Source organism: Prinia subflava, chromosome 16, assembly GCF_021018805.1.
Source record: "Prinia subflava isolate CZ2003 ecotype Zambia chromosome 16, Cam_Psub_1.2, whole genome shotgun sequence".
NCBI lineage: Eukaryota > Metazoa > Chordata > Aves > Passeriformes > Cisticolidae > Prinia > Prinia subflava.
The window spans coordinates 10,276,399-10,298,664 of record NC_086262.1 but is presented as its reverse complement, the minus strand read 5'-3'; the positions used below and the strand labels follow the sequence as shown (position 1 = coordinate 10,298,664).

General features: G+C 47.0%; 1 protein-coding gene across 2 annotated transcripts in view; it reads left to right on the top strand.

Moving 5' to 3' along the window:
* KLHL3 (kelch like family member 3) overlaps nt 1-21,695 on the top strand; it is a 43,394-nt gene extending 21,699 nt beyond the window's left edge. The window contains exons 5-15 of one of the 2 annotated variants that reach the window (XM_063413276.1): nt 1,767-1,929; nt 4,492-4,601; nt 9,382-9,498; nt 10,469-10,618; nt 13,130-13,247; nt 13,950-14,147; nt 14,953-15,054; nt 17,537-17,665; nt 20,325-20,465; nt 20,676-20,819; nt 21,061-21,695. In XM_063413276.1, the coding sequence (XP_063269346.1) occupies nt 1,767-1,929; nt 4,492-4,601; nt 9,382-9,498; nt 10,469-10,618; nt 13,130-13,247; nt 13,950-14,147; nt 14,953-15,054; nt 17,537-17,665; nt 20,325-20,465; nt 20,676-20,819; nt 21,061-21,089 (1,401 nt within the window). In that variant the 3' untranslated portion in view covers nt 21,090-21,695. Of the gene's footprint in view, nt 1-1,766; nt 1,930-4,491; nt 4,602-9,381; nt 9,499-10,468; nt 10,619-13,129; nt 13,248-13,949; nt 14,148-14,924; nt 15,055-17,536; nt 17,666-20,324; nt 20,466-20,675; nt 20,820-21,060 lie in introns of those variants that run through there. The other variant, XR_010082431.1, reaches the window with a different exon arrangement.
* Nucleotides 21,696-22,266: the final 571 nt, after the last annotated feature.

Sequence of the window (22,266 nt, the reverse complement as noted above, 5' to 3'; positions counted from 1 at the left end):
TTTCTAAAGGAAACAGACTTTGTTCTCACGGAAATCCTTTGCTTGCTTTTCACCTTCCCGGGTAAAAACAAGATGAGTGTTGAGACGTTCAGCTGGGAAATAAGAAAGAAAATCCCCTCATCTCTTGATAGGCTTTTTATATCCTATTTCTGAGAAGTGTTGTGTGATAATTCCCCTTTCCTGAAGGCTGAACTGGTGTAAGGCTCCTTCTGCACTACCTCTCAAGCCAGCACAGGCTGTAACAGCAGCTCTGGTTTGTCCAGGGGCTGGTGCATGTGGTGATGGTAGTGAGTTCCTCTTGGTCTGGAGGTGACATCCCAGACTCCAGAGGCAGGCAGCCCACCTGGACTGGCAGGAATGCATCCTGGATGGGTGGGGTGCACAGAGGGGGCTCTGGCTGCTCTGTAGCCAGAGATGGTTTGCACAGAGTCTGATTTGGCTACCCAAAGCCCTTATGTAGCTCAGGTGTTCAGAAATGCTTCAGCTAGAAAGAAGGTGGTTCACAGCTACGTTTCAAAATCCTAGAGCATTGCTATCTTGACTTAATCAAAGCCCCAAACTAATTGCTCCTGGCATCAAGAGGCTTGGGCTAAAACAGGCTCCTGGGTTAATTGACTTCTCTTTTTATTGCTGCCTGTTGGGGTGGCTGCTTGGCAGCAGGCAGTGCAGCTGGGCTGGAGTGAAACACAAAAATTGCTCAGAAAGACCTGGAGCAGGTTGTGAGTGTCCTGCCCTGGTGTGGAATGGGACTGTGGTGGCGGGGACCAGGAGGGAACATCTTTCTCCCTTTGCTGCCATCGGGATCCAGGGAGGTGAATGCTGTTAACCTATTTGTTTTGTTTAACAGCTGCTTATTTTTTGAGTTGGCAATAATTTTCCGGAAATGTGTGCTCAGATGGTGAGCACAGATGCCCAGTTGGAAGGACATGTGTGAGGCAGCCAGAGCTAGAAAGGAGCTGGAGTAAGACACGTCTGCAGTTGCTGTTGGACATCAGAAAGGAAGTAACTGATGTCACGGGCTGTAATGTCCCAATGGACTTTGTTTTCTAGTTCCTGTCCTTCTGACTGGCCTCAAAGGTGTTTTATTCCAGATGTCACATTCATCATCCATTTCTGTCTCCTTTTCCTGTGCTTAGTTTTGGAGGTACAAAGCCGTACCTCATTTTCAGATGCAGCCATGATCCACAAGTGTCCCCAGCATTTTGAGTAAGTGTAAATGAGAGCTGCTGATTTGAATAGTTGGACCTGTCTTTCCCAAGAGCTGTCACCAAAACCTGCTTGAGCTTCTAGGAACCCCCTCTCTTACATGACTGTTTGGGCACCCTCCTCACAAGCCAGTAAGGTTTTGTTGGAAGTAGCAAAGTCCAGAGTTTTGAGGACTGCTGGACTGCTATAGGCTTTGAGTCTGATGGCAATGCTTATAAATAATATAAAGCCCTTTGGGGAAAAAAAAAAAATCTGTGTGCAGGACCTACCTGCAGTAAAGCCAGAAATTCAGGAGCATCTGTGATTGCTTCTACCTTGTCCTCACTTTGCCTTGAGGTCTTGTGGGGAGAAGCTGTGAGAAGAGTTCCACTTATAGCCCAGTGTAGGACAGCCATTTTCACATCTCAGACATGAACAGGGACCTTCTGCATGTGGAACTTTCTTGTCCTAACCCCACAGGGATGTGTCCCTGTCTGAAAGGGAATGGCCTCCAATTCGTGCAAGCTGTGAATCACTCCTTGTCGCTCGCTTTCACTCATTCCCCTCTCGTGCCTTTGCAGGTTTTGTTGCCAGCTGCTAGTTTATTGCAACTGATGGATGTTAGGAAAAACTGCTGTGACTTCCTGCAGTCCCAGCTGCATCCCACCAACTGCCTTGGCATCCGCGCCTTCGCCGACGTGCACGCCTGCAGCGAGCTGCTGCAGCAGGCCAACGCCTACGCAGGTGAGAGAGGGGAGCTGGGGCTGGCCCTGCCTCCAGTACAGCAGCTCACAGCTTCAGCACGTCCTGCACGGTCTCCTCAGACTTCTGGTGTTAGAACAGGAAGGGAATTCTTTGTGGGGTTCTAGGCTTCTTCTTTCTGTGATGCTGCAAGTTGTGGAATGGGGTTTGGTCGCAGCGGAGCATCTTAGGGGGTAAAAAGCCTGATCCTTTGGATGTCAGCCCACAAAAGAGTTCCTGAGTGTGATCCTGGCAGCTCTCAGTGTGCCTGTTCATCATTGTGGTGTTGGTGTGCTGGTGTCCTCCCCGTGGGCCCTGCCCTGGGAGAGCAGTGGGCACTGCTGGGCATTTCTGTTGTGGGAGTAAATGGCACTGGGCAAAATGAAATCCTGTGGTGGGAGTTGGAACACTCAGCTAGAATTGCCATGCAGTCTGAGGCTCTGATGTGTGCAGCAATGGCCCCTTACCCCAAGGGAGGGTAGGCTCATGTTTCCTTGGGAGTGGATGTGTTTGGTTGCAGTAAGTAGGTGCAGGCAATGGCTTTCAGCATTTCTCCTGTACATTGTAAGTGTAAAGCTTTCTCAGCCCCAAGCTCTGAATTCCCCAGCACTTTCCAGTCTCCTCTGGCAGAGTTGCCCTTGACCTGTGCTTGGGAGAAGCTGATAGTTTTCTCCCAGTTGGTTTTTCTGTTTTCTGATAATACACGTACACCTGCTGTCTCCCAGAGCACCTGCTCTGTCCTGCAACTTTTGCCTTTTTACAGTTTTGTCCTTAATTGGACCATAAGTAGGCTCAGTAGAATAAAAATGTATCCACTGAGTCCTCCCCTATTCTCCTGCAAATAAAACTAAAACCTTTTCAACTGCTCTGGCTGTATTATCCCCTGGAGAAAAAGGTACCCTGGAAGGAATGGTTAATTGTATACAAGCTTACTTGTAATATCTCATTATCCTTGTTTCCAGGCCCTGTTTAATCTTTAACCCAACAAGCAGTGCATTCACTATATATTTATTTGGTTGTTTGGCAATTAGAAGGTTTGCTTTGTTGTTTTATTGGCCTTCATAAGTCCCAGTTAGTACAGCAGCCCATGTAATGTTAATGGAACTCCATTAATAAAAATGCCATTAAAATTCCTTTCACTATGTTGTTTATGTAACAGCCTTAAACCAAGACAGAAGTCCCCAAGCTCAAGAGTCCATGCATGCATGAGCTCAGTTACTTGAGAAATGCTGAGTTCTGGCCAATGGATAACTTTAGTAGGTGAAGGAGCCTTCTTGATGCAGGCACCAGTTCCTTTATTAAAATCAGTAAATATTCTTCCTTGCTTCCAACTAATAATAAGGGATCAAATACCTTTCTGCTGCCAGATGCAAGTCCAGAATGAATGAATATGAGATTTTGCCCAGAACTCAGAGTGCATCCAGCTTATTGTGTGGGGAGTGTTTCCTGCCTCTTAAGTATTTAAGGCCAAAAGAGTTCATTAGATCATATAAATATTTCAAGCATAACAGAGTATTAAACTTTATCCACATGCTGCTATTTTTAATCAGAGCTTTTGGCTTAGCTGTGTGGTTTTGGTCCTTAGTAGAGCAAGGAGGGTCTGTGACTGGGGAGTCCTGCAGCCACAGCTTTGGTGAGGGGCTGTTCAGGGGCTCCAAAAATCTCCTCTCTGGAAGTTATGGCAGCTCATGTCCCTGTGGTGCTGCTTTTTGTCAGGCAAAGCACTGCAGATGTGAAAACTTGAGGCAGACCTTGCTGCAGAGAGAGCTCTTTGGATACAGGAGTCTGAGCTTCTCAAAGCTACTGAATTAGAACTTGAAAGAAGCTGCTTCAGATAAAGTGTCTGAGATTCATGTTTCTGTAATTCAGCCAAAGATAAATGGGACTTAGGAAATGACAGGTGAGATTAAATTGGCAGTATATGTAAGAAATTCTTGCAAAACTAAAATTGCTGCAACTGGCTAATGAGATATTTGACCTAGAAATTATTTTTTAGGAAGTGATTATTTCATGTGCCTTTTGGCTAGATTTAAAGGTTGACAGATTTGATGATGTTCAGTCATAATTCTTCCAGTTTGGGGTTATATTCAGTGATGTGCTTTTTGTTTTCAACAGAGTTACAGTATGGAGGCATCTGGAGGCAAAAAAGGGAGAAACAGAAGTTTGTGCTATTAATTTCTACTATTAATTGCAGGCTTAAGTGGAAAGGGGAAAACTACTGGAAAGATAGTTTGAGGTGGTCAGGTTATTTACTGCTTTGGACGTTGGCCCTTGTCTCAATTGCCACTTCTGACTGTATTTGCCACTGGAATATTCTCAGTGGCTTTTCAGAAAGTTTAGTATCATTTAGGAAAGTATTTCATGGGGCTGGTGCTGCTTGAAATAACATCAGGTTTCTTTATCCTGTCTGAGGCTGGTTTCTGTCTGTGTTCCACTCTCAGCTGCTGTGGCTCTGCCTGGGGTTCAGAGCTGTGCCAAGAGCTGTTCTCTGAGTGCTGTGCTCCTTCCACTGACTGAAAACATGGATTTAATTATAATTTTCTGTCCTTTTCATTTGTTGAACAGAGCAGCACTTCCCTGAGGTGATGCTAGGAGAAGAATTCCTTAGCCTTAGTCTGGACCAGGTTTGCAGTTTAATATCAAGTGACAAGCTCACAGTCTCCTCTGAAGAAAAGGTACAGTAAATTGTATAGCACGAGTGAATGTAAGAATGCTGGATTGTTTCTAGATGTTACACCAGGAACTGTTATCATTATATGCTCCTTAGGGGCCATTTTCCAACAGAGATCATGTGGAAAGGAAGATTAAAATAATGGGAATCCTAAAAACACATGAAAATGACCTTCACTTGGTTGTTCTTTGCAGAAGTTATGACTCTCAGATCCATATCACACTAAAAGCCCTGGGGCTCAGAACCAACTACTTTCTCTCTCTGGAAAACTAGGAAACTCCCATCTACTGTTGTGTAAAATATTTAATACCTGCTGTAAAACCTCAAAAAAAAAAAAAAAGATAATTTCATTACCCTGGGGAGGAATATTGGCTTCTGTTGCATGTTGGATAGAACAACAAAAGGAAACCCAGAACCAAAAGGAAGGAAGGAAATGTTTTTCTAGTATCTTCAGTGTTTTTAATAAAAAAGGGGGGAAAGGCATTGGTTGATATTGTTTTTGTGTTTGAAACGTTCAGCACACCTTGTGTGACCAGTGTTTATGGAACTTGGTGAGCTCCAGCCCCATTCTCTGCTCTGAGCTTCTTGTGTGACCTGCTGCAGGTTTCTGGGGACAGGCACGTGCCTCCAGTCCTTCAGCTCATCTCCAAATTGTCACTGTGGGGAGATTAAAACACAGAATCATTAAGGTTGGAAAAGACATTTGAGATCATTGAGTCCAACCACTAACCCAGCACTGCCAGGCCCACCACTAAACCATGTTCCTAAATGTAAATGGTCACTTGTGAGAGGCTGCAGGAGAGCTTGGGGATTTTATGGTTTGTGACTTCAGGGCTCTCGTTGGATGCCTGTGTTTGGGTGGGCTGAGGCTGGACCTGGGTGTGGTGGTGCTGCAGGCTGGGCTGCACATCCTCTTGTGTGCTCTCCTCCTGCTCAGCCCCTCTGGGCTGCAGACACCTGGGGCTGTAAAACCCCCAGGAAACCTGCTGCACGGGAGGTGTGGACACAGGGATGCTCCCTGCTGCTCCTCAGCCAGCAAACTCGGAGGCTCCGGGCGCGTTTCTGCGGGCTGGCGAGGTGAACTGGGGCAGGGCCAGGAAGGGAAACAGCAAATGGCACGAACTCACAGCAGAATCACTCTGCCTGAGCCAAGCAGCCTGCAAAGGGAAGTGCAAGTTTAGTAACCAATTTTTTCCAGTCCTGTGCAGCATTGTTCAAAAGCTTTTATTGGCCTTGCGCCCAGGGGAATCAAAATGCTCCTTCCCTCATCTGAGCTTTGCACAATCAAACCCAGTATTTCTTTAGCTGACTGGAAAAGAACTTGTAAAAGAAAAGATTGTTGAGAATGCAAGGCAGTGGAAGGAAATGTAAGCATAAGCTGCACGTTCAGAACAAAAGATCTGAATAACAGGAGAGAGGCAGAAAATGGGAATGGAACATAAACATGAAATGTGCTGGAGTTCAAAGAAGTGGTGGAAATTGAGGGCAGACTTGTAGGCTGCTGTTTCATGTTAACTTCATGACAGACAAGCCATTTTCCTTACTTTTATTCTTTCTATCTGCTAATGTTTGAGATATGTATTATAAAACAAATTATATAAAAGTATATATGTGTGTATACCAGTCTATACATAGACACATCAATCTGCGTGTAAGCATGTGCAAAATACTTCAGAAATCTGGCAGCTTAATTGTCACAGCCAGATTTCACAAGGAGTTTTCTTGCTCCTCTTCTTGCTGTGTGTCATACATGTACTGTAGCCTGTCAGCCAGAGCATTGCCATCCCTGGGAAGTGTTAGGGACAAGTCCTGCCAGGATCAGGGAGGGTGAATTGCCCTTGGAATGCCTCAGGAATTTCTGTGTTCTCCCCTTCCTCTGCCACCCAGCAACTAATACCAGCTGGCCTAATAAAATATGTCCTTATCTTCACCAGTTTGGGCTTATTTATACCCCTAGGCCATCAGGAAGACAAAAATTCTCTGCTAGCACAGAAATATATTTTAGTTGTAAAGTGGTGACAGCATTTCCTCATCACTCAAACATTCTTCTCTTTTCTTTTCTGTCCTCCTTGTTGTAACCAGCCTCTGCAGTTACACAGGGCCTTTCAGAATAAGGCAGAGATTTGTTGTCCCTGCTTTCTCTTTTTGCTATACATAGCTGAGTACAGTACTGGAAGATAGTTTATTAATGTTTTCTGTACCTGACCTAATTGGCTCTTTTTACTGTTTGCAAGCTAAAAAAACCCATATAAAATAATAATTATTTGTTATTTACTAAAGATATATGAAGATGCTGGGAGAGTTGAGAATGGTCTGTTGCCAACACAGAACAGTGGCTAAAGAAATTTTTTAAAGGGTTGAGATTTTTGGATTGGGGATTCTACACAGAGTCTGGTAATTGATTCATTGTCTCATGCTGCTGACATGCAGCAGAAGCTGATGCAAAGTTTGGTCCACACTCCTGGGAGTCTCTAACAAATGGATTTTTGGCAGAGGAGACTGGGAAAACATCTGGGCTTGCTCTTTCCTTAGGCAGTATGCAGAGAGGGGATATTCCAGACTTTTACCCTTCTGCTCCAGAGAGTGGGAAATTTACTTCTCCCAAGCTCGGGACTGCTCCTGCAGCCAGGCAGGTGCCAGCTGCTGCCTCAGCCTGTGTCTCAGCTCAAAATCAAGCTGTGTGGGCAACTGCTTTGTCCATCCCACCCTGGCAGCAGGCCCTGCACAGCTGGAGAGTCCTGGGGGAGCAGCAGCAGCTGCTCGGGTCTGCAGCGGGCACAGCAGCACTGGAAACAGATGTGGCCTTTAAATAGAGATATTGCTGTCTTGGATTAAAGCCTTTTTCCCACTTCTCTGAAATTAGGAATCAGAGCCAACAGAAGGTGCCAGAATTTGGCTTTTTTTTTTTTAATAGTTATTTTTAGAGTAGGCACAGCAGGGAAGCATCAGTGCTTGCCTAACTCAGGAGTGGACTCCAGCACCAAGGAAGCAGCTTATTTCTAGAGCACATTTGCCTTACCTTCCTTTAGGATTCTTCACTGTCCTCCTGATGTGTAGCTGGGTATGTCCCAGCCCTGTGACCTGTTCTGCAGCTCAGCCTTTGTGCAGAAGAGGTTAATGAAAAGCCTGTTTGTCGGCTAAACATTTACTTTATCCTCCTTCCACATTCATTTGCAACTAAAAAAATCTCACAACAACCTAGTTTCTATTTTAAAGGCCTCATAGCTGAAGTTAAAATGTTTGTTTGCTTATTCATTTTAATTTTAAAATACTTAAAGGCTCTGCAGTAGTTATTCTCCTCAGCATTTGCTGTGGTTTGATTACACCGCTCCCTGTTGTGTTGCTTAAATCCTCATTGCAGTGTCCTGAATTCCAAACAGTTCAGCAGGAACTTTGTTGGCACAGGAAATGAGGCTGGTGCTTTACTGCATTTTAAAAATATATAGTTTAGCCTAAGAGGAGGAAACCCCTTTCTGCTCTGCATCTCCTTCATGGCAGGATGTGTCTGCCAAGGCCTCCTGCAAATACATTTGTCAGCAACAACTGAAAGACGGTACCCTCATTCTTGGTTGATTTTGTCAAATTAGTGACCTTGGACCAAACAAAATGGTTTCTTGGGGAGTGATGGGAGGGATGGAAAGAAAGAAATAATTATCTGTGCAAATTGGCCTGACCATTTGGTGACCCCAGAAGGAAGCTGAAACCAAGGGCGCTTGCCTGGCATGCTGGAAGGGCCAGGGATGCTTTTGGGGGAAGCACGGGACAGAAGGGGTCTCTGCTCAGCCCCCCTGAGTAATTGGGCAGTGAGAGAGCTTGGGGAGTGCTGCCTGTAGATGAGAGTTATGCATCAGAATTTAATTCTTTCTCTGTGGGGAAACTCCACTGCAGCAATCCAGATCCTGCTGTGCAGCATCTGAGACTGCATCAGCCCCTCTTCCTGCCTTGCTGGGTGTTTCAGGAAGCCTTCCCCACTCCCGGTGACATTTTTAGGCCTCTCTTTTGTGACTGAAGCTCAGAGTTATGTAAGCACATGCATATTCATGCAGGAGCCCACACGGGCGCCTCTCCTGCGCCTGTGCTCTGCCCGTGGGGCTGTTTGAGAGCACCTCGTCACGGGCTCCAGCTCTGGATGCTTATCTCAACCAGCTGGATCTGGAAGTAAAAGGAGATTTTGGTTCAGACCAGAAGCCCAGTGTGCCCTTGTTCTCCAGCTGGAGTATCCAAGTATTTTTAGCAGTGAAATGTGTGCAGTGCAGAGGCTCCATGGCTGCAGGCAGGGCTTGCCCTGTGTGTGTGGGGAACTTGTCCTCAGGACTTGGTGGTTTCTGGGCTGATGGAACGGGTGCAGTGATTAAATATGAGCATAGTGACTTTACTGTGTGGCCAGGCTCCTGGAGGAGGGAGATCTCAGTTATCAGGAGTAATTGTTGTGGCTGATTTCATGAATAATGTCCAGTGCAAATGTCAGCAGGCTCATTAAGTTTGCTGGCTGCCTTCCAGTGCTAATGTCCAAGAGGTGTATGATTGTTCTGGACATGCACTTAGCTCTGGGAGTGATGCAGCACATCTAGATGTGAAGGTGCTTGTTAACATGCGTGGTCAGCTCTTTACTGCAGTGCTGCTTGTGCTCTGTGCAGTCACAGCTTTTTCATTTTTTACCTGTTTGACAGAGATTGTGCACCCCCTTCCCTCGATGCTCTAAAATCACCATGCTTCTGCTTTTGGGTGGGTGACTGTGCAGGGAAGTTCTCTCTGCCCCATTTAATTGTACTTTATCTGTGTAGGTCTTTGAAGCAGTTATCTCTTGGATAAATTACGAGAAGGAATCTCGCTTAGAGCACATGGCTAAGCTGATGGAGCATGTTCGCCTGCCCCTTTTGCCCAGAGATTACCTGGTACAGGTTAGTCTGCAAAGAACTCATTAATACTTGCACTTAAGCTGCTGGTTGCTCCTTAATCAGTGGCTTGGCTGTTTGTGTCTGAGGTGGGTAATTTGGTTTGTTGCTGAGTCTGTAAAGAGAAGAATAAAAGCAAAAATAGAGTGGACTCTGAAATCAATGTGTGCTTCAGAAATCTTCTTGTAAATGGGACCTGTGCTCTGCCAGGCAGTGCTGAGAGCAGAGCTGCTGTCCCTCTAAGGGAAACATTGATAAGTTATTATCTGGTGATTTTCCACCCTGAAAATACCAAAGTGGCAGTGTTACAAGCTCGTGCAGCTTTGTTCTGTCATGCCCAGGCAAAACATCGTAATGGAAACACATAATGTGTGATAATTTTGGTTTAAGACAGGTATGCATAGATATGGGTCTGTGTGGCTGGCAGGGGAGACACTTGGGGATTGTTCTTCATAAATTAATTCCTAGGCTCTGGCATAGTGAGTTGGGAATTCCCAAAGGGGCTGCCATATGGGCTCTTTGACTACTATGCTTTTATCATATGTCTAAAAAAATCAATACAATTGGTATAAAATTGGTATTCACAAGATGAACCCATCATGGTTTTGGTTTTCTTTCATCTGTATCTTCTGGTGGAATAAAAGATACTGCCTCTCCTTAAAAATTCTGACTCAGATAAAAGAAATCACTTTGCACCCAGACTCTTGGTGAATTCTCCTCTGCTCCATCAAGTGTTTGGCAGAGGGTGATAAAATACTTCTTGTGAGTGATCTTGCAAAGAACTGAGAAGCTTGGGTGTTACTGCACTGCTTCTTTGGGAAGAGCTGGAAGTCTGTGGTTGTCTCTTGCACTTTTTTTTTTTTTTTTAATGTTGATACATTGGAAGGGAAATTCCAGATTACATGTTCTTTCCACAAAGCTCCATGTGACCTGTGTAAATGTGTAAATGATCATTGTTGTGTGTGAATCTTCTCAGACAGTGGAAGAGGAGGCTTTAATCAAGAATAACAACACCTGTAAAGACTTTCTTATCGAAGCCATGAAATATCATTTGCTTCCTCTGGATCAAAGACAACTAATAAAGAATCCCAGGACAAAGCCAAGGACTCCCGTTAGCTTGCCAAAGGTAAGCTGAGCTTGTCACTTTGTGTCACCTCACCCCTGTTCCTGGTGGCATTTTCTGTCTTTGACAGGAGCTCCAGAACTTGCCCTGCTACTTTTTCCTAACTCAGTGGTTGTGCTTGGAAGTGTTTTACTCCCTCTTCTGGCATTGCCTGTGCCCAGCAAGGAAACATAATTAAGTCGGATAAACTTAGATAAACCCTTAGGGGAAGGAATGTCTCTGCTCTTGAAACATTTTGTCAGCCACAAATGTTTTGGTGGCTGGCTGAGCTGTGCAGGGGCTGCTGCAGGGCTGGGAGGGGAGGCTGAGGTTGCTGCTGCCTGCTGAGGAGGGTCACAGGAGGTGTCTCTTGGTTTCCTCTATCCATAATCTGAAGCCAGGAAAGCAGGAAACAACAGCACCCAGCCCCGTGGGCAGGAAGTCTGAAGCAAATTTCAATAGACCCAAAGCAGCAACTGAATAAATAATCCTTGCTGCTCCCCACGTTTATCCTGCAGGCGTGTGATGCTCCAGCCACTGCTTTATTAGTGAAGAGAAAAACAACCACAGGAACTTTTCCCTGTGCCCCAGAGATAAACACAGTTTGGCACATGGTCTCTCAGCAGACTGCCACTGAAGTTGCTAGAAAGCATTTAGAGATTCCAAGACATCAAAATCAGAGTGTGTTATTTTTCCAAGCACAAACAATAATGAGATTGCCTTGTGGGATGGTGTATGAGATCTGTGCTGTTTCTGATATTTGGATACTGGACTGTCCATTGAGAAATTGTGGTTTTGCAGCATGTGGCAGTGTGTCAGTGTCCTTTCAGCCTGCTGTTGCTGAGATGAAGTTGGTAGAACACAGCTTTGGGGGTATCACAAAGGGCTGACATGGCCCTTGTTCAAGGACTAAAGTTGTTAAGGATAAAAGGAACAGCAAATCAGTGAGTTCAGAGGTTCTCAACATCTTTTATAGCATGACCTATGAGTACAAACCCAAATCTTTTGCAGGTCTCTCCTCCCTTCTTTTGCACTGTGAAGAAAGGGAAGGAGGTGATGATCTTTGAGCAATCCTGTTACTGAGAAACTTTCCTCTGGCCTGTTGGTCGCGCTGATGAGGGATTATTGTCTGCTGTGGAATCCCTTAATTCTGTAATCATGTGAAGCCCTGCAGCTTGCCATGGGAGACTGTTACACAACTAGTAGTCAGGCTGTTAATTTAGACTCAATTTGGTTTCCAATATCATGTTCTCATCTTTGTAGATCAAACAGGCTACTATTTCCATGCTCTTTAAATTCTTTAAATTGCTGTCTAGCTCTCTACTTTTGAAGCAACCCTGCCTGGAGTTAAGTTTGTTATCCAAGTGACCTCAAGCGACGATCTTATCCCTCAGCTACTCCCAGCTGCCTTGCAGAGGCTAAAGTCAGTTTTCCAACTACTCTTTATCTATATTTGAAGCCCCATTATCTTGTTTCGAGCTCCTTGGCCTTGTAAAAATCAGAATGTCTTGGGTGATGTTTATCCCACTGACTTGCTGGGATAAAGGGAGCAAATTCTCCCTCCTGATGGCTGTGGAGGGGTGAATGAAGTGTGTGCTGGACAAAGTGCAGGTCCAGCTGCCTTTCAGTGCAGGTGTTTTGGGGGCTGGCTGCCTGTGCAGTGCCCAGCTGGGGCTCAGAGCCATGGGCATCCTTGGGTGCAGAGCTGCAGGCTCCTGGCACCCGTGGGGAGTTTGTCTTCTGGCAGCAGGTAGGGCAGATTTGGGAAGGACCACACTGCATGTTGGCCAGATCTTGTGGTCTTCTCCCTTTCCCAGCAGTGTGCACCCCTTGCTGTTGCTGGCAGTGCTGGATGAGCCCTCAGCCTGACCCAGCAGAGTGGTTCTTACACTCCTGAGGTTGCCCTTGGCCACCTTGACATGGCTCTTCCCCACCTGTGAGGAATTCAGGGTTTAATTCCCACATTTTCTTCAATACCAGTGGCAGCCAAAAGCCTTAATGAAGCTGACAAATCACATCCTTCAGCAGCCCAGACCCCCCGGGTGGTGACACTTCTGGTGATTTCCCTGAGTGTCGCCTTCCCTGCAGGTGGCACCGCAGCTGTCACGTTTTATCTGCTAAGTGGCATTGATTATTTTTAGCACCACCATGGAGATAATGACTAAACAGTGGGCCGCCAGTGGAAATGATGCTGGAATCTTCTTCACTTAAAAATACTTTAGCAGTGAGTCTTGGGTATGCCGTGGTGCCAAAAGGTTTTGTATTTCAAGGAGAAATTGGGCAAGTTGCCCACCTTGGACACAGTGAGGGAAGGGTAAATGGGGTGGCCGTATTTAGCATGCATTAAATTGGAGAGAAATTTTTCCCCCTTGAAACATAATTGCCTGAAATAAGTGTCCCTGCAGAGGCTTCTAGCTGTTCTTCAAGCATGTTTTGGCAGCTGTTCTTGGTCAGGTTGTGGTGATGATTTCTCTGCTCTGAGCAGCTGCCCAGGGTCGTGTCTGAGGTTTTCTAGCTCTGCTCTTCCCTCTGCAGGTGATGATTGTGGTGGGTGGGCAGGCGCCCAAAGCCATTCGCAGTGTGGAGTGCTATGACTTTGAGGAGGAGCGGTGGGATCAGGTTGCTGAGCTTCCCTCACGGAGATGCAGAGCAGGTAAAGGGAACTTTGCTGCAACCACCTTTGTTTCCCTAATGCAGCTCTTCAGGACTGGATGGATGTCCTTAGTCCTCCCTTTAGCTCCCTCTGTGCCCCTGGCCTCCAGCAGCTCTTTCTTTTTGCCATTCCTTCCTCTTCCCCTACAGACAGCTTTCCCTTCTTGTTCAGGTGGCTGTCCTGCTCTCTAGTGGGCTTGCTCCTGCCTGTCAGCCCTCCATAGCCTCTGTCTCCCCTTCATCCTCTCTCTCTCCTGGCTGTTCCCCCATCAGTGTTTCCCCTCCTCCTCCCCTGCTGCTGTCTTGGCAGCTCACAGGGGTCCAGTTTTTCTTGCTGGTTTCCCAGTGAAAATCAAAGGAGCTGAGTCAGTCCCTCTTGGTGTGGAGGAGTGGGTGATGGAGAGCAGATCTTTAAGCTGGGAGTGTTCCTCTGAAAACATCTGACAGGGCTGTGAACGTGGCTCACCATTTGGTGTTCCCTCTGCCTCACAGAGTCACTCATTCGGGTGTGAACTCCATCTGTGCTGTGTTTTCATGTGCATTTCACCTCCCATATGACACGTATGTTCTGCCATGCTCGACTTCAACACCGTTAACCCGCAGAAAACACCACAGCCTTACCCGTGCTGCCTTTCACACCCTGAATCAAGACAGATCCCCCCTCTCTTCCCGAGGCTGTCTAACCCCTCTCCTCCCCCTGCAGGCGTGGTGTTCATGGCTGGCAATGTCTATGCCGTGGGGGGTTTCAATGGCTCTCTGCGGGTGCGCACGGTGGACGTGTACGACGGCGCTAAGGACCAGTGGACGTCCATCGCCAGCATGCAGGAGCGGCGCAGCACGCTGGGCGCCGCCGTGCTCAACGACCTGCTCTACGCCGTGGGCGGCTTCGACGGCAGCACGGGTAGGTGACAGGGCAGCAAACGGCCCCTGCCTGGCCTGGGAAAAGGGCTTTTTAAGCCCTGCAGGGTTGCAGAGTTTTAGAGCGGTTCCTGCGCCCCCTCCCTCTGTAAAGAAAGAGCCAGAAATGGGGTTTGGTGTGTGGTGTAACTACCCCACGTTCATGCTCTTACCTGTCATACCTGCAGAGAATCTCCCCCTTATTATTTTCTTTAGTGATATAGTTCTTTCGGCCTCATTTTCTGTATGATTATGCTTTTTCTGGGCTGAAAAGGGATTTTTTTTTCCTTTTTTCAGTTAAATTTTTCATGGCAGCATGAATAAAATATTAGCAAGGAATCTTACAGGGTGTGTGCGCCTGGGATTTGTCTTGGCATAGCTGCATGTTTAGATTCACACTTCTGCCTCTGCTGGAAAGCTCTGCCACTTGGTTAAGCCCTGAACTAACTGTTGCAGCAGGTTCTGGGGGAATGTTTAAACCTTTGCATGGATGTTTGGTAATGCTTGAAAGAATGTGGGGCTTTTGGGCTTGGAATTTGGACTCTGCTCACCTTGGTGTCCTCAGCACATTGGAGAGGCAGCAGTCCCAGGCAGGGGTGATGGGGTAACAGCTTTCCCAGCCACTGGAAAAGTGGCATTGATGTGCTGGTCCCAGCCTGAAAGGCAAGGGATTAGGAAGTGGGATTGCAGAAGTGTGGTGGGAATTACGGGTTTGGGAGGAGGTGGAAGGCAGATGAAAGTGCAACACCAATCTTTTTTTCTTCTCTTTTTTTTTAATTAGAAAACCTGTGTATCCCCTTTTTAACTAGGTCTGGCATCAGTTGAGGCCTATAGCTATAAAACCAATGAGTGGTTTTTTGTGGCTCCCATGAACACAAGAAGAAGCAGTGTTGGAGTTGGAGTTGTGGAGGGTAAGAAAATCAGCAGCCATTTCCATCAAGAAAATGTTACTGTGTCAAAGAGAAGCCTGAATGGTTAAGTGCAGTAGGAGGGAATGGCAAGAGCTGTTCCCTAGACCAGTTGGGAAAGATTAATTTTATATGATGTAATTGCTGCAACTTTTTCCATTCTCCTCTTTATCTTGGTGAAAAATCATGTGTAGCTTTCCAAAAGCCTCAAACCAAGTCAGACCAGCCTCCTGTGAATGCAGTCAGGTGTGTGTGCAGGTTTCTTTGAATCCAAATCCTCCCTGGGCTGCTCCTGGCTGGTGAAAACCAGCGCTGCTGTGCAGTGGGTGCTGCTGCTGACAGACGCTGTGTGGATGGAATACCCATCAGGAAAATCTGCTCAGCCAGAGGAGCAGGAGCAGAGTTGGTCCCACAGCCCCAAGCTGGTGGTTTGGCAGGAATACTAAAAGCTGTGTTTATTGACATCAGGCACAGCTCTGCTGGTTCCTGAGTGAGCAGGGGCTGACGGCAGCACAGGCTGGTGCTGTGGCAGCTCAGAGCCAGGTGGGAGGCCTGGGAGGATGGTGGCAGCACCAAATTTGAGGGAGCTGGGACTGAGCAGCTTGGTTTGGACTCAGGAGAATGAAAAGTTTAAGCAGGAACCATTTTTTCCTTTACAAAATCTATTCTGAAGCAAGTGAAAGGCTTTATTTGAACTTTAGTGTGGCGTAGCACTTTCCAGTTAGTGCAGTGCAGAGCAGCTTTGGCACAAGCCTTATTATAAACCATATAAACCAGTGCTTTGGTTTTACAGTGCTTTGGTTTGACCTGTTTGAGTGGGAAATATATGGAATATGTTAATGTACATGAAATGAGTTTATGTGAGAAGAAGAGGGGAGATAAAGTCAGAATAAATAGTGGTCATTAGCTTAAATTTGCATATTTAAGAAGCACCTCCTTCAAAATTGGTCCATGCTTGGGAAGTGCTGGGCTTCTGTCAATCATTGGAATTTATTCAAGTGGCTTGAATGCAGAAAAAGTATTAAATATGGACCTGAGAGATGCATTTCTATGGGCAGATTTTCTACTGGAGACTCATGAAATCATTTTCTTTTGCTTTGTTTGAAAGGAGAAATAAGTGTTGCATATGTTGGAGTCCATGATAAAAATAATGAGGGCATATGATTGGCACAAGAGCTGATCATACTGGTGTAGGGAACAAGCTGCAGCCTGCAGTTAATCCACAGGATTCATCTGAATGTGACAAAAATTGATCTGATGATCTGAAATATACTGTAAATACCTAATAGTCTGTGCCAGCTGGGGAAATTGTCTTGCTTGCACTCTTGCCTGATTCATTGACAAATACCAGGCAGGACCAACAGCACAAAGAAGAGTTTGAAATGTTCCTAGAGACAGGAAGATGCAGAAGGAGGCCATGAGTGGGCCTGAGGGAGAAAGAAAAGAGCCAACCTGTTCTTGGAGTCTTGCAAACATCCAAAAACAGGAGGATGCAAAAAACCTAAGGCTGAAGATAACTGCTGGTGTGAGTCTTGTGTATGCAAGGAATTGCACAGCTCATTCATGGCCAGGCTCTGCTGTCATGGATTGAGAATTGATATTATTTCTAGGTTTTGTACAAAAATTTAGGTTAGGATTTTTCTACATATCTGTTGAGCTTTTAAAATTGTTGTTCATTATAGCATCTAGGAGACCTGGACTTGAACCAGAATGCCTTGTGCTGGCTGCTGTAGTAAGAAGAATCCTTCTCTGCCCAGAGAATTAACTGCCCAAATGCAAAACAAGCTGATCGATGATACAGGGAGAGAAGGGGAAAGATCAGTCAGGCCTGGGAACAGAGGGCACAGTAGAGCATCAGCCTTGTGTCATGTATGATGCAGTCCCATGATATCTGATTGTGCTGTTCTGGTCTCAGTGTGTTTGTCAGCTTTCAGTGAGCTGAGGTAGGGAGGGCTGGATACCCCAGCAGACCCTCACAACACGGTGTGTCCTGTGCTGTCACCTCTGGGCACGAGTGACCAGCTGGCCTCAGCTAGTCTGGCATCTCTGGGTTTCGATTTGGCCCAAGTTCTACAAAATCAGCTCTGGGTTTCTTTGCAGGTATTATATTATTATGAGAGGCTGTTTTGTATTTATTACTCATGTGATGCTGTAATTAATGTGCAGTGACAGCCTTTGACAGCACACCTGACCGGGGGGAACCCTCCATCAACAGAACACACTTTGCTAATCCCTCTTCTCCTGGGCCAACGAGTAATTTGGAAAACCCTCTGGGCTATGAATTCTGATTAAGCTGTTGAGCTGTATCCTTGCATTGCTGACGATTTCACAGCTCTGCAGTCACTCCTGTCCGTGAGTCCGCTGCAGATCCTTTGCTGGGCTTCCCCCATCACCCCAGCAGGTTCAGGCGTGTCCGTGGGGCAGGGCCTGGGGCAGGGCTGTCTGGGGCTGTGCTGAGCTGTGGCTGTGGCTGTGTGTGTTGCAGGGAAGCTGTACGCCGTGGGGGGCTACGACGGCGCCTCGCGGCAGTGCCTGAGCACGGTGGAGCAGTACAACCCCGCCACCAACGAGTGGACATACGTGGCTGACATGAGCACGCGGCGCAGCGGGGCAGGTACTGCTGGGCACGGCACCCCTGCTCTGCCCATGGGTGTCGTGGGAAGGGGGACTGGGCATTGCTGGGGGTGTAAGTGCAGCCTCTCATACCACACACCCTTCCCGTGGCTGGAAGCTCTCAGCAGCTCTCCTGACTTTGACAAAATCCGCCAAACCGAGGTTGATTTCTGGATTGATGAAATAATGCTCGGTGTCTCTAAGTAGGCCTGCTAACAGATGCATCTCACTTAAAAGCAAAGAGCTCTCTTTCCAAATTGGCAGCTGCAGACACAGCTGGGCACGGGAAAGCCAAGCTGCACCTCCCTCTCCCCTATCATTGTAGGGTTTCAGATTAATTTTCATTTTGGATATTGCTGCAAGCACCCAGTGGGTGCTTTGCAATACAAACGGCATCTGCACGTTGGGTGATGTGTAGGCTAACAAAATTGATCTCAGATTGTCCCTGCTTAGCTAGTTTTTAGTTTGCTTTTTGTTGGCAAGAGTTGGTGATCTGGAGGATTAGAGGAAAAGACTTGTAAAAGGATTGGATTCTAGTCTTGATGGTTTCTAATTTCCTACAGGATCTTGGGCCAGGTAGCAATTTGTCTTGTCTGTGATTGTTCCTCTCTGAAAGGGATAAGAGCTCTTGTCCACTGCATTTCAAATCATCTTCAGGTGAATGGGAATTTGTCACTGTTGGTCCTAATGCTCAGTGTGTGCCACGTGTCCTCCCTGATGTTAAATGGTGCAGTTATCCACAGCCAAGCCTGGGGACTGCTCTGTGGGGCTAAAATAACCCTGCAGGTTAAGCTGTGGTAGAAGTTCCCTTTTGAGCTGGGCAGTTTGAGGCTGCTCTCTACACCCTGTCTCTCTTTACTCACTCCAGTATCTTTTCTGTAGCTCCAGGTGAGGTAAATATGGACACACTCTTGGTTTGAGTTCTGTTCAAGAGGTTTGTAGTACCTGCTTGATGCTTAAACCTAGTCCAGTGCAGCCTTCCAGGAGAACAGAATGGGTATCTCCTATTGTTGGCAGTGTGTTGAAACAGCAAGAATTTTGTGCCTGTAGTGAAATGGATTTTAGTGAGTTGTCTTTGTTGGAAACACTCTGCTCTGAGTGCTGCTTTACAAGTGTTTCTCCATGTAGCAAGTCCTTTGTTAGGAGTGCTCCTACTCCCCTGCCAAATTTCTTGGCAGTTTTCTGTTCCCCACCTGAAAGCTGAGCCCCTCAGGCTCTGGCTGTCCCCTCGATGTCCCTCCAGCAGGGACTGGAGGGGACTGCCCAGTGCCACCAGTGGTGCTGCAGCACGATCTGCTGTCCAGCTGCAGAATGACACCGTGCTCTGCACTGCTGTCCCTTGCTGACATCTAGTGGGGGCGAGGACAGGTGTCCCCAAGTCCCTGGAGGCACTGGGGCTGTGGGGATGTGCAGGTGCTGCCAGGTTTTGTAGAATCATAAATATTTTTAGATTGAAAAAGACCTTTAAGGTCATCAGGTCCTACTGTTAACCCAGCACTGCCATGTTTACTGTTAAACCACATCCCCAAGTGCCACATCTGCACATGTTTTGAACAGTCCCAGGGTTTGCTGGACCAGCTGGAGGGTTCCCTTCCCTGTGAATCCCAATGTCATATTAGGATTTCAGCACCTCTTGGTACAGTGAGAGACGGATGGCCAAAACCAAACCCAGCAGCAGCAAGCTGTGATAATTTGGAGAAGGGAGAGGTGACAGTGGTAGACCTATGTGCCTGTCCCCAGATGGGGACCTGCCTCTGTTCCTGTCCTCTCCTTTCCTGACCAGGAAAGATCCTTGCACAAGGACCAAGTCAAAAACCAGTTGGTGTCAGGCTGGCAGGGCCCCTCTCGTCCCTGCACACCAGTTAATGCCCGAGGTTGAAATGATGTGATTCAGATCTGTTTCTGTTTTACTAACATCCCACCTTGTTAATTTTAATAGAGGCCTTTGAACCTATTAATGAAGATATGTTGCTGAAGGTTTAACTCTCACGGATTGGTGAACATTTTAATTAACTAATTTACTTAATATTAGGCAGAAGTAGCTTTAAGATCCCTGTCATTCCTAGAGATTTGGCCAGGGTCCTTCAAAAATGAGAAGGTGGCATTGGAGGCACCTTGTCTGTGCCAAGTGCTGCCAGGTTTTGGGGTGGGAGTGGGAGGAGAGGAACCAAATGGCAGCTTCAAGAGCTGTGAGCTGTAAGTTGTTGAGGACAGGAAGATCATCCAAGGGATGAAGTCATGTGACACAATGGCAGTAGGGAAAAAAAAAAGTAAAAGTTCTAAAAGGGGAAATCAGGCTAAAAAGCAGAGGGTCCCATGGCAGAAAATATCAAGCAGATGGAAACAAGGTGGGGTGGGAGGCAGGGAGCAAATCAGAGCAAAGAGATGGAATAAAGGCAGAGGAATGTCATGGGAGCAGACTGCTGATCTTGGATGTCCTGACAGCTGCTGAGAGGGGACATCTGCCAGGCGTCACTGCGCGGGGTGCTCTGGTGCCACGGGGTGGGTGTGTGCAGAGTTTGCCATGTGCCTGGTGATCTTGATGCACATGTGGCCCATGTTTTTGGAAGTGCCTTGCAGAGGGCAGGGCCATGCCCAGTAGAGCAGCAGGGACGTGCAGCCCTGTCCCTGTGCTGGGCTGACCTGGCTGTGCTCGGCAGGGGTCGGCGTGCTCAGCGGGCTGCTCTACGCCACCGGCGGCCACGACGGGCCCCTGGTGAGGAAGAGTGTGGAAGTCTACGACCCAGGGACAAACACCTGGAAGCAAGTAGCAGACATGAACATGTGTAGAAGAAATGCAGGTAACCACGATAAGCCTTTCTGTGCTGGTTGGCTCAGTTGTCTGTGTGTGGTTTTTAATGTGGTTCGTGTGCTCGTGGTGTGTGTGATCAGTGTTGTGAAAGATGAAAATGGGAGTTGAGGGATCTGCTTGGGAGTGAATCAGAATGTGGCAGCAGCGTGCTGTGGGGGATGAGTTAGCCCTTGTCTCACCATCTGTGCTCTGCTTCGAGGTGTGTGTGCGGTGAATGGTCTCCTCTACGTGGTGGGAGGCGATGATGGCTCCTGCAATTTGGCCTCGGTGGAGTACTACAACCCCAGCACAGACAAGTGGACCTTGTTGCCAACCAGCATGAGCACAGGGAGGAGTTATGCAGGTAAACAGGCAGTGGGAGAGTGGGCAGCAGTGGGGTCATGTGTAAGCTTGAGGGCTGTGCCTCCTGAAGCTTTAATTTTATGGGTTTTGTACATTTCATGTTGATTTTGGTAGAAGAAACTTTCACAGGAGTGGTAGACACCTCCCTCCTTGCAGGCTTTTGGCTTTACAGGATGATTGTAGCCACGTGGCAACCCAGGAGCTGCTCCTACCATAATTGTGTCTGTCTGTTCTTACAACAGGTGTGGCTGTGATTCACAAACCCTTGTGACACACGATCAAGCCAATGTGAGGAGCAGAAGTGAAGTGGATCCAGCCAGGTGGCGTTGGGAAGATGACTGACCTCTGACTTGACCCATCTCATTGCTGTTAATGTCTTAGCATGACAAGTGATACGTTGCAAGCATCATCCACTCTGCAGTGGATTGCATAGCCAAGTGAAAATCCCTCTGGGGACGTGTTCCATGCTAGACACGAGGTGTTGCTTGTTCTCTGTGGTGCAATCAACTGTTCTTCTCGATGGCATGTGTCCTGAGATAAACACTGTGCTTGGACTGCAGGCACGGGATTTCTGGTGTGAAACAAAACTGCTGTGTTTGGGCATGTGAGTAAAAATGAACGTTTCTGGATTTCTTCCCTACTGATGCTCCGTGCACATCGTTGGTCGAACTACTTACTCACTGTGCCTGGAGGGTGGACTTTAATATTGGCAGTGGAAACTTCTGAGTTCCAGCAGAGAAAAACAGCAGAAATGGACTGGAACAGGGTGGTCTGGCTCGAGTGTGACGCTGTCTCAGTCATGCGTTTGTACATGCCACTGGACTGCTGTATGTACCCCTGAAATGCTTGTGGAAATAAACACCATGTGGTTTTTCTACTTGCCATGAATGCTGTGTGCTGTGTGACAGGACCTGCTGGGCAGTGCCTTCCCCGGGGCTCAGCTCTCAGCACCTGAGCCACACAGGACTCCACAGTCCCACACAACACACGCTGCTCCCACGGGGTTTATTGCTCCTGTGAAACAAATGTTGCTTGAATAGAAAATGTTCCCAACCCACACGTTTCAGCTGTGCTGAAAGCTTCAGTGCTAGCTCTGTCCAGCATCTCAATGCCATTTCATAATAGAGCATTCAGATGTTAAAAAATACCTTATGGTGCCATTAATGTAGAGACATTCCATACAGCGAGAGCCCTCTGTCACCCAAGCAGGGATTAATGAGCCAAGTAAAATACCTGCAGTGTTTTAATGCTTCCAGACCGTGGGGATTAACTAATCACTGTCACTGTAATTGCTATTTTAGTCTTGCCCTTACTGAAAGCATTCCTCTATTAGTATGAATCCTCATAAGATTATTCAAAACAGACAAATCTAGATCCAGATGTAAGGGACCTGTCTTGCTTATATACCAAATTCCTAAAGTTTTCTGTTTAAGAAGACACTTGACTTT